General features: G+C 54.4%; 1 protein-coding gene across 5 annotated transcripts in view; it reads left to right on the forward strand.

Moving 5' to 3' along the window:
* The window catches only part of LOC133360234 (voltage-dependent P/Q-type calcium channel subunit alpha-1A-like), a 108,165-nt gene that overhangs the window by 86,851 nt on the left and 9,270 nt on the right, over positions 1 to 12,044 (forward strand). For all 5 annotated transcript variants that reach the window (XM_061578874.1, XM_061578877.1, XM_061578875.1 and 2 more), the window contains 4 exons: positions 7,823 to 7,929; positions 8,692 to 8,806; positions 10,010 to 10,111; positions 11,768 to 11,800. In XM_061578874.1, the coding sequence (XP_061434858.1) occupies positions 7,823 to 7,929; positions 8,692 to 8,806; positions 10,010 to 10,111; positions 11,768 to 11,800 (357 nt within the window). The remainder of the gene's footprint in view (positions 1 to 7,822; positions 7,930 to 8,691; positions 8,807 to 10,009; positions 10,112 to 11,767; positions 11,801 to 12,044) is intronic.

A 12,044-nucleotide genomic window follows, 5' to 3' on the forward strand; every position in this document is an offset into this window, starting at 1 on the left:
CAGCTTTTGTGGCTTGGTCATTGGGACATGTAAGAAGTCTGGAATGACGGGGGACCGTTTCGCCTGGAGGAGTGATGTGATTTCCGGATTGTTCTCATCGGACCAATCTTCGTGTGTTCCTCGTTGAGAAGCAGTCTCCTCGGCAGCTGTGTCCTGAAGAGTCGTGCCTTTAGATGTTGCCACTACTCTTCAGGGTCTGCACCCGTGCCTGGCTCTTGATGTTCACTGGGCCTAAGTCTTGAGCTTGTTCTGTAATTCTTCCCTTAGCAGGGGGAGCTTTTCTACTTGGAGCTTCTTGGGGTGAAGACCTTTCTCTTGAGTGGTGGTGCTTTGATCCTGAGGGTGACGTTTGCTCTGACCAATCTGTGGTCTTTATAGCAGTGAGCGCTGGGCACAACTCTGATGTGTAGTATGTCCCCTTCGTCCTGTTGGCGTACAAGGATGTGTAATCTAGGAGATGCCAATGCTTGGAGCGTGGGTGTCTCGACGTGGTCTTATATCTGGCGCTTTGTTGGAACGGCGTGTTTGTTTTGCAGAGGTTGTGTTCTGCGCAGAGCTCCAGTAGTGTACGACCACTGTCGTTGCAGTTGCAAATGTCACGCTTTCCAAGGGCTTCCCTCCCAGAGGTCACGGTTCTGACCGACTCTAGCGTTGAAGTTTTCCATCACAAGAAGCTTGTCTTTGCGGACAGCCCCCCGGAGAAGAGTTCCGAGGTCGTCGTAAAATGATTATTTGACGTCTTGATCAGCCCGTAATGTTGGTGCATGAACGCTGATTATTTAACACGTCAGCTTTCGTCACCAAATCTGGCTGTTGTCTGATGAAACGTCGTACTCAGATTGTAAATGTTGTGACTTGGCTCTCCAACATACCGGTGTGCTGTACTAGTGACGAATTGGCCACATTCTGTTCATGTGACATCTCCGTTGTGACATCGCCGTTGTGATGTCGCGACAGTGAAGTGGCCGTTGTGATGTCGTCGTTGTGGTATGGCGACTGTGACGTAATTCGTAAAGAAAATGAATCCTCAGAGAGGAATTCTGGTCGTTGTCGTGAAGCCTCTCCTCCACTCCCACTCCTGACCCCCCCCCTCGCCTCACTCTTCCTCATCCTCCCACCACCACTGGCCCAACTCCAATGTTCAGGGGGAGGGGGTGGGGGGATGGAAGTGGGAGGGGAGGGCCTACATATAAAGAGGCGGAGCCTAGAAGAGATGAGGCGGAGCCTAAAAAGGAAATGCGCGGAACCGAAGAGATAGAAATGGAGGCCTTTATCAGGAAGTGGTGGCGCCTAATCAGGAAGGGTTGGGGTCTAAAGCAGAAGATGGTTTTCTAAAGAGGAAGGGGACCAGGCCGACAAAGGTTGAACCTTACTCTTAATTTTAAGGCAGAGAATCAACCGCATGCAGAAGCAGGCAGTGACGATGGCTGTGACGGTGGGGATGTGGCCGCAGGCCGGCTAGTTTTGCCGTCATGATGACGGCCATTAACTTTCATGCCACGTCATTCGTGCAAATTGTGGATCAAAACGCTGCAGTAGAAGCGTGGGAAGCCAATGGACAAGGGGGAAGACAGCCAGAACCGGCACTTATCAACAATTTCTCTGTGACCCTATATTTGGGGTTTTCAGGCCCGATCCGTTGATGAGTGTTTATTAATAACAATAATACTAAATTCAACTTGCCACACGCCGCCGCACGGTATCCGGTCGCTCTCGAGGAGAGGAAACGGGTCGGAGGCGTGAGAAGGAACCACAGATGAGTGGCAAAAGCACCAGCCAGGCAGTGAGTGGGTGCCAACAATTGCCTGAGATCTGCGGTCCTCTATATATTAAGATGTTTTGAGCCAATTAATGTTTACACTTGGGAGGAAACTGGATTGGCACGACCTCCACCGCCATCACCGTCACCACCACCACCATCACCAGAGAGAAACGAAAGTAGAACGGAAACCGAAACAAGCTTTTTCGCTCCGGATTAATGTGGAATGTTAATCGGTATTTGATGAAGTCCGCAAATATCTCGGAGTGTGTGTTGAGGTGGGGGCACAGATGCACGAGCTCTGCTGCTAATCCTCAAGGATTTAAAAAATATATATTAATACATTTTTTGCCCCAGCGGAGAAAGTTGACTTTGAAAGGATTTGAGGAAATCCAAAGTCGCGTTTTGCCTGCTCCGCTGCTCGCGCGATAAAGTGTTTGGCGATTATTTTATTTTATTTAAAAAATGTGTTATTTTCATTATTTGTATTTGATTCCGCGTGGTTTGGTTTTGTTTGAATGTTAAATCGTCACGCAGGGGTGACGTCACTTGTAAAGCCAGGCGTCTCTCCCGAGAAGCCCTGGGTTCACATCCTGGTGAGGTGGCCTGGTATACAGGAGGTCGTGGGTTCGATCCCGACCTTGACGCCAGCTGTATATTTGGAGTTTGCGTCTTTCTCTCTCCCCGTGTTCGTGTAGATTTTTCTCCGGGTCCTCCGGTTTTTCCCCTCCACATTTAGAATCGACGTCCTGCGTTTAGAGAAATTTGGCTGCTGCTATACATTTCCCGCACGAGGATGATGATAAATCCGCTAGGCCACCCCAGGCCACTGGCGGCCATTAGTGCGGCCCCTGACGTGCGCCCCGTCCCCATGACATTCTACAAAGAATGAGAAACTCCCCGCATCACCGTCATCATCATCGTGCTGCTGTCAAACCTCTGAAGAGTTTCAAATGGTGCGGCGGCCTGCGTCACACCGATGATGCCTTCTCGGCGAAAGTGCTCCCCACGTCCCCCCACCTCCCCGCTTGTGAGAATGAGTGAAGACCGCAGTAGCCGGTCGATGGGGCTCTCAGGCTAATAACTCCACATTGAACCGTGACGTCACCTTGTCCCCTAACGTTGGCGTCGTCTCCATTCATTGGCGTCGCCACGACGTCGTCCTAACGTTGGGATCATCTCCTAACGTTGGCGTCACGACGTCGTCCTAACGACGGCGGTGCACACACACGCAGAGCGAGTGATTTTTTTTTTTTTTACTCATTCTCGCCATGTAGCTGCTAGGAAATCCGACTCCGGATGGGAGTAGGAGAGGAATTATAAATACAACTTTAACTCGCACAAAATATATGTCGGGAAAAGCTGTTCAGAGTTGAACAGCGAGAAATACCTGAACCTCAAAAACTGACCCCCACCCCCTCTCACCACGTGTGCCCCCCCCCCCCAACGTGATCCCCCCCACCCCCGTGATCCCCCCCACCCCCCGTGTCCCCCCACCCAACGTGATCCCCCCCACCCCCCGTGTCCCCCCACCCCAGACCATCCACCACGTGCAGGGATCGTTTGACGTTAACCAGCAGGGATTTATTATTTTTATTGCGTTTGTCGAGGAAGCCTAAAGTGAATATCTGGCCGATGTGAATGTGTTTATTGTCCCTATATTATTTTAATCTGAATTCATGTCTCTTCTTGGTTTGATCTACCAAATTTCTTTCGAGAAAAGTATTTTGTTATTCGCACTGTGGTTGGTAAAGTCAAGGCCTACACGGTCGGGATGTGGATAATCGACGCATGTACTGTGTTGAGCTTCTTTACCACCGTACGTAGCCAACCGTGCTAATCGGAGGTGCAGTGTTGAGTCTATGGGTAGTGTTGAGTCTATGGGCAGTGTTGAGTCTATGGGTAGTGTTGAGTCTATGGGCAGTGTTGAGTCTATGGGTAGTGTTGAGTCTATGGGCAGTGTTGAGTCTATGGGCAGTGTTAGTCTATGGGCAGTGTTGAGTCTATGGGTAATGTTGAGTCTATGGGTAGTGTTGAGTCTATGGGCAGTGTTAGTCTATGGGCAGTGTTGAGTCTATGGGCAGTGTTGAGTCTATGGGTAGTGTTGAGTCTATGGGCAGTGTTAGTCTATGGGTAGTGTTGAGTCTATGGGTAATGTTGAGTCTATGGGTTGTTTTGAGTCTATGGGCAGTGTTAGTCTATGGGCAGTGTTGAGTCTATGGGCAGTGTTGAGTCTATGGGTAATGTTGAGTCTATGGGTAGTGTTGAGTCTGTGGGCAGTGTTAGTCTATGGGCAGTGTGAGTCTATGTGCAGTGTTGAGTCTATGGGCAGTGTTGTCTATGGGCAGTGTTGAGTCTATGGGCAGTGTTGAGTCTATGGGCAGTGTTGAGTCTATGGGCAGTGTTGAGTCTATGGGTAGTGTTGAGTCTATGGGCAGTGTTGAGTCTATGGGCAGTGTTAGTCTATGGGCAGTGTTGAGTCTATGGGTAATGTTGAGTCTATGGGTAGTGTTGAGTCTATGGGCAGTGTTAGTCTATGGGCAGTGTTGAGTCTATGGGCAGTGTTGAGTCTATGGGTAGTGTTGAGTCTATGGGCAGTGTTAGTCTATGGGTAGTGTTGAGTCTATGGGTAATGTTGAGTCTATGGGTAGTGTTGAGTCTATGGGCAGTGTTAGTCTATGGGCAGTGTTGAGTCTATGGGCAGTGTTGAGTCTATGGGTAATGTTGAGTCTTTGGGCAGTGTTAGTCTATGGGCAGTGTGAGTCTATGTGCAGTGTTGAGTCTATGGGCAGTGTTGTCTATGGGCAGTGTTGAGTCTATGGGCAGTGTTGAGTCTATGGGCAGTGTTGAGTCTATGTGCAGTGTTGAGTCTATGGGCAATGTTGAGTCTATGGGCAGTGTTGAGTCTATGTGTAGTGTTGAGTCTATGTGTAGCAGAGGTGTGGACTCGAGTCATGTGACTTGGACTCGAGTCAGACTCGAGTCATGAATTTGATGACTTCAGACTCGACTTGGACTTGCATAACAATGACTTTGTCCCACCTCTGAGGTGTGGACTCGAGTCATGTGACTTGGACTCGAGTCAGACTCGAGTCATGAATTTGATGACTTCAGACTCGACTTGGACTTGCATAACAATGACTTTGTCCCACCTCTGATGTGTAGTGTTGAGTCTATGTGTAGTGTTGAGTCTATGGGCAGTGTTGAGTCTGGGTAGTGTTGAGTCTATGGGCAGTGTTGAGTCTATGTGTAGTGTTGAGTCTATGGGCAGTGTTGAGTCTGGGTAGTGTTGAGTGTATGGGCAGTGTTGAGTCTATGTGTAGTGTTGAGTCTATGGGCAGTGTTGAGTCTATGGGTAGTGTTGAGTCTATGGGCAGTGTTGAGTCTATGTGTAGTGTTGAGTCTATGGGCAGTGTTGAGTCTATGTGTAGTGTTGAGTCTATGGGTAGTGTTGAGTCTATGGGCAGTGTTGAGTCTATGTGTAGTGTTGAGTCTATGGGCAGTGTTGAGTCTGGGTAGTGTTGAGTGTATGGGCAGTGTTGAGTCTATGTGTAGTGTTGAGTCTATGGGCAGTGTTGAGTCTATGGGTAGTGTTGAGTCTATGGGTAGTGTTGAGTCTATGGGCAGTGTTGAATCTATGTGTAGTGTTGAGTCTATGTGTAGTGTTGAGTCTATGGGTAGTGTTGAGTCTATGGTCAGTGTTGAGTCTATGGACAGTGTTGAGTCTATGTGTAGTGTTGAGTCTATGGGCAGTGTTGAGTCTGTGTGATGAGTCTCTGGGCGGCGTTGAACTTCTTTTGCACTGTAAGTAGCCAAACGCGCTAATCGGAGGTGCGGGGGAAGAATAACAACCTCAACAACAACAACAGTTCTATATAAATAATTGCTTAAATTTTGACTTAAAGCTTTCGTGACTGCAGGAATTCATATTTTTGGGTCTTTCGGTGAAGTCACGTAGATAGGTTCAAAGAAAATAATAAAAAAAATAACAAAAAACTACGACGTTTCGATCGCAACGCAAGAGGTCGTCTTCAGGAAAAGGGGGTTAACAGCTTCCAAGGCAAACTGTTTGTCGGGGTTTTAAATGGGCGTCGCCCAAATGTCAGCAGCCAATGACAATGTGAGCGGTGGGCAGCGAGCCCGGCGGTGGTTCGTGTTCCACCAATCAGAGGGTTGCCAGGTGAAATTGAGCGTGTTACAGAGAGATGAGCATGTTGATGGCAGATCGCAGAGCCGCAACCAAGGGGCATGAAGCACAACTAACATCCGATGTTAGTTGTGAGTTATGCCCATTTCAAACTTGCACTTTCACAGTTATCAACAGTTTGCTTTGGAAGCTGACCCCCCCCCCCCCTCTTCCTGAAGACGGCCGCATGCGTTGCGATCAAAACGTCGTAGTTTTTTGTTTGTTATTTTTGATTATTTTCTTTGAAACTGTGACTTTACTGAAAGACCCAAGAATACAATTGCTTGAATTTAGTCTAGTAGTGTATTGTAGTAGTTAGTGTAGTGGGTAGTGTAGCGTATAGTGTAGTATGTCGTGTATGCACGTTCAACTTCTATCGCGCCGTACGTCGCTAATTCTTCTCTTCTCGCAGCCGGCGGAGCTGGCGGAAAAACGTCAAGGGGAGCTGAGAGGGAGTGGGGGGGGGAATTGAAGCCCGAAAAATGTGAGGGTTCAGCGTTTGGTATTTAACCTCAGAGAGCGTCAGGCATCCTCAGGCGCACCCCTCCACCTCCTCTCCCTCCTCCATCCACCTCCTCTCCCTCCTCCATCCACCTCCATCCACCTCCTTCATCCATCTCCATCCACCTCCATCCACCCCCTCCATCCACCTCCAGCACTTGCCCCAACAGTCTGTCAAGGCTATACGGGGGATCTTTGCTTTCGTGTATCATTGGTGTATTGAGGTGTGTGTGGTAGTGTTTAGTTTGTGGTCGCATGTCTGTGTGTGTGACTACATGTTTTGTCACCGCATCGCACGCTTTACGGAGCGCTTCTGCGGCGACCCGCGACGCCCACCGATATGAGGAAGCCACTGGGAGCGAGGCCACTTTTGAATCGTCATTGTCTCGATTGACAAACTCATCTCTTTTGAACTCCTTTTTATGTTGAGTTTGTCTCCCCCCCCAACCGCACCTCCGATTAGCGCGACTGGCTACGTACGGTGCGAAAGAAGTTCAACGTGCCTACGTAGATCTGTGTAACTTCATCGACGACACGGGTTACACGTTCGGGCGCGTCTTTACTTTCTGGAGCGGCGCCAAAGCGGCCGGGGTGCTCTGCAGAGCTTCGTCAGCTGCTCGTTGCTGCGTCTGGGACGTATTACGTCGGTCTGTCCACACGGGCGTCCGTCCGTCGGTCGGTCTCTGTGGACGCTCCCCGTAGAACCCCCCCCACCTCCCAGACGAGTCGGGGTGACAACTTTGCTGGGCACAGCTCACCGGAGGCAGCTGTGCCCAGATGGTGCAGAGCTGCGGAGAGTGTCGCCAGTCAGAAACGGCACTCCCCCAGTCGCTGCAGTCGGACACAGCACTCCCTGAGTGAATGCTGGGTGAAAATTGAGTGAATGCTGAGTGAATACTGAGTAAATACTGAGTGAATACTGGGTGTTGGTGGTGGCACGTTACAAGTTGACTTTGCCGAGTGAACCCCACAAATATGGATTTGACCTCGTGACCTTCTTTGCGATTGGCCAAGCCGGAGTGGCGGCGCAGCGGTTAGCGCGCGGCGCCGACGAACCCGACGGCCCGCTTACGGCTACCAACACCGGTGATGATTATCTGAACCGGTCCTGGGATTCTCCTAGGTCGACTCGGCCTCAAACGAGTACCCGGTGTGATACGTAAAATATCGCCACTAGGGAGACAAAGGCGGCCGGGGTGGTGTTGGCCACCCACCCCCTCGTGTGCCCTGCCGGCCTTCATAGGTGCTCAGGAACAGCACTTGCCCCGACAGTCTGTTACAGGCTACACGGGGGATCTTTGTCGTCGGTGGTGGTAAGGGGGGGTGGGGGGGGGGCGACATTTCTTGTCTTTGCCCTCTCCGTGTCCCGTGCTCAGAGCCGCAAGCCGTCGCTCTTCCAGAGGATGCTGGGGTCGCCCCGCTTGGACGCCCGGCCGGACATGCAGGCGGGCCAGCATCCACTGCTCGACGGAGAGACGCAGCCGTGAGCTGACGCGCGCACACAAACACACACAGAGAGAGCAACGGACACTCAGACACACACGCTAAGTGGCGGTGACGTCACCACGGCGCCTGTGCCAGGCCAGGTGCACTTTGAGGCCAGGTGAAGTGTCGAAGGCTCGCTGTCAGAGGAGGTCACGGGACAGACCCAGCAGGTGCCATGGGTTGGCTGAGATGACTGGCAGACGCACCGCCACGTACACACAGCATCAACAATCGCCATTCGCCACTAAGTGGCGGTGACGTCACCACGGCGCTTGAGGCCACGCCAAGTGTGGAAGGCTCACTACTGGCAGGAAGTCACGGGACAGACCACAGGCGATATGGGTTGACTGAGATGACTGTCAGATGCACCACCACGTACACACAATAACAACAATCGTCACCACGGCGCTTGAGGCCACGCCAAGTGTGGAAGGCTCGGCGCTGGCAGGAGGTCAGGGGACAGACCAAGAGGCCGTGGGTTGGCTGTGATGATGCACCAGACAAACACACAGACAAAGATCCCCCGTGTAGTCTTAACAGACTGTCGGGGAAAGTGCTGTTAGCGAGTAGCAGTGCCTAATGAAGGCCGGCACGGCGCACGAGGGGGTGGGTGGCCAGCACCTCGCCCGGTCGACAGACACAACGGTGGGTCCTGTGTGGTACATCCAGCGCGCAGGCTGCTGCCGACGGCACTTGCCCCCAGAGAGTCTGTTGAGGCTATCGGGGGGGGGACCTTTGTCTCTGTGGCGCGCCGTGTCAGGGGTGAGCTCACCACGTCGGTGTCGTGGGTGACCCAGCGGGCCCAGGAGATGGTTCAGAGGACGCGGCAGAGCCGGCGCATCGAGCCCCCCTTCAGCGGATACGGCGCCGTGCAGGTGAGAGTCTTTGGGTCTCCATGTGAGTCAATGGGTCTCTGTGTGAGTCTGTGGGTCTCTGTGAGTCTGTGGGTCTCTGTGTGAGTCTATGGGTCTCTGTGTGTGAGTCTATGGGTCTCTGTGAGTCCGTGGGTCTCTGTGTGTGAGTCTATGGGTCTCTGTGAGTCCGTGGGTCTCTGTGTGTGAGTCTATGGGTCTCCATGTGAGTCAATGGGACTCCATGTGAGTCTTTGGGTCTCTGTGTGTGAGTCTATGGGTCTCTGTGTGTGAGTCTATGTATTTGTAAAGTAGTAACTTGGCGGGAGACGACTCTGACGGGTAGCACACCTTTTTATTAACACCAAACTATTACACGGGTGGCAACTGCCACATAACCCACGAGGTTCCCCTGGCTACACTCGCACGGGCTCTTCTCGGAATCCACCCTGCTGGGTTATTAGTCTCGACTCTGGATCCCACAGCCTGGTCCCACATGGACGCCAGGCCTCGGGTCCCACAGCCTCGCCTCTGAAGCCGCACAGGGTCCCGGCCCTTACAAGGACAGTGGGGCTAGGGGTTTCAGGGCCCTATCTCTTCAACTCCGTCTTCAATCTTCAGCTGGTAATAACTCCCCGAGTGCTCCTGCGCGTCCCCCTTTATAGTCCTTCATGCGGACGTCGCTGAGAGCACACACCCCAGTTGACCAATCACTCAGCACGCTGCCCACGATCCTGTTTCCCATATCGTGTCTGCGCGCACAACCACGCACCCAGCGCCGCCCCGTGATCCATCACTGTCGGCGTGCGTCAACACCCCCACACTCGATGTAGCCACGCCCGGCGCGCGCACATACACACGCCCCCTCCTTGTCAGCGCGCACCACCACTACATATGTATGTTGTAATTCTTCCACACCGCACGTAGCCAACCGTGCTAATCGGAAGTGCGGGGTGGAAGGACAACGAACCACAATGACGACGATGGCGACGCAGACAACGACGATGACGACGATGACGAGAACGATGACGATGACTATGATGATGACACCGATGAGGACAATGACGATAACAATGACAGCGACGATGACGACGACGATGACGACGATGACGAGTACAACAACGACAATGACAACGACGACGATGACGAGGACAATGATGACGAGGACAACGATGCCGGTGCCGGTGCCGACGCCGCTTTGCGATGTTGACGGCGCTCCCCCAACAGACGTACGAGCTGAGTGCCCTCTCCTGCGCCGGAGACCCCCGCGCCTCGCTGGAGGCCCAGGCCCGCGCCACCTCCCTCCCCCGTCTCACCGTCGACGCTCAGGCATGTTACCTCCCTAACCCTACCCCAGACAGACAGAGAGAGAGGCACGCCGCGTGAGTGCCGCACCGGTTATTCCCCATCGCGCGGCCAGCCACGAGTTCCTGTCGCTTTGTGAAGATCGCAGAGGCACGTGGCCATCCCCCGTGGCCCCCTCCCCTGCGACCTTCCCCTGCGACCTTCCCCTGCGACCTTCCCCTGCGACCCTCCCCTGCGACCTTCCCCTGCGACCCTCCCCTGCGACCTTCCCCTGCGACCTTCCCCTGCGGCCTTCCCCTGCGACCTTCCCCTGCGACCTTCCCCTGCGACCTTCCCCTGCGACCTTCCCCTGCGACTCTCCCCTGCGACCTTCCCCTGCGACCTTCCCCTGCAACCCTCCCCTGCGACCCTCCCCTGCGACCCTCCCCTGCGGCCTTCCACTGCGACTCTCCCCTGCGACCTTCCCCTACGACTCTCTCCTGCGACCTTCCCCTGCGACTCTCCCCTGCGACCTTCCCCTGCGACCTTCCCCTGCGACCCTCCCCTGCGACCTTCCCCTGCGACCTTCCCCTGCGACCCTCCCCTGCGACCTTCCCCTGCGACCTTCCCCTGCGACCTTCCCCTGCGACCTTCCCCTGCGACCCTCCCCTGCGACCTTCCCCTGCGACCTTCCCCTGCGACCTTCCCCTGCGACCTTCCCCTGCGACTCTCCCCTGCGACCTTCCCCTGCGACCTTCCCCTGCGACCCTCCCCTGCGACCTTCCCCTGCGACCTTCCCCTGCGACCCTCCCCTGCGACCTTCCCCTGCGACCTTCCCCTGCGACCCTCCCCTGCGACCTTCCCCTGCGACCTTCCCCTGCGACCTTCCCCTGCGACCCTCCCCTGCGACCTTCCCCTGCGACCTTCCCCTGCGACCTTCCCCTGCGGCCTTCCCCTGCGACCCTCCCCTGCGACCTTCCCCTGCGACCTTCCCCTGCGACCTTCCCTTGCGACCTTCCCCTGCGACCTTCCCCTGCGACCCTCCCCTGCGGCCTTCTCCTGCGACCCTCCCCTGCGACCCTCCCCTGCGACCCTCCCCTGCGGCCTTCCCCTGCGGCCTTCCCCTGCGACCCTCCCCTGCGACCTTCCCCTGCGGCCTTCCCCTGCGACCCTCCCCTGCGGCCGCACCACCTCGGCACGGCGTCGCCACTCCGTCCACCCATCCGTCGTCTGTCCATCCGTCGGTCTTGTCTGATTGTCCGTCCGTCTGTTTGCGTGTTTGTTTTTGTCTGCCTGTCCATCTCGTTGGTGTGTCAGTCCGTGTCTGTCTGCTTTGCCTGTCCATTGGATGGTTTGTTCATCAGTCGGTCTGCTGGGTCTGTCTGTGCGTCTCTCCATGGGACAGTCTGTCCATCAGTCCATCAGTCTGTCCGTCTGTCTGTCTGTCTGCCCGTCATGTCTATTCATGCGTCTGTATGTCAGGCATTCCGGTCTGTCTATTGCTATTTCATTACAATGATGATGACGGTGCGTGCTGATGACGATTCTGATGGGTCACACTTGATCATGGCAATGTCAGTCATGCGGTGCTCACGATGGTCATGCTGCGAAGCGAGTCGCACTGTAACCCACAGCGTCACCTCTTCCCTTCTACCCCCCCCCCCCCATGTCCCCCTCCCTCCTCTTCGTCTCTGCGAGCAGCCGTTCCTGGCCGGCCTGCACCCAGCACTGTCGGTATGCCGCCCACCACCACCACCTACTACTACTCCCCTCTCCCTCTCTATCCCCCTCTCTCCCTCCCTCTCCCTCCCCGTGGTGGCGTGGATCTGTCTCCGGTTTCCCCCCTCCACACTTGCGTGTTTGGAGTTATTTGGCTGACAAACATTTCCACGCGACGACGACGACCAAGCCGCTTCGTTGAGTTTCCAGGTCGCTTCTGGTAGAAACCGGCGACATCGCTCAGTGGGGCCTTCTCGTT

Source organism: Lethenteron reissneri, chromosome 67 (assembly GCF_015708825.2).
Source record: "Lethenteron reissneri isolate LAM-NWPU_2019-01 chromosome 67, ASM1570882v1, whole genome shotgun sequence".
Lineage (NCBI taxonomy): Eukaryota > Metazoa > Chordata > Hyperoartia > Petromyzontiformes > Petromyzontidae > Lethenteron > Lethenteron reissneri.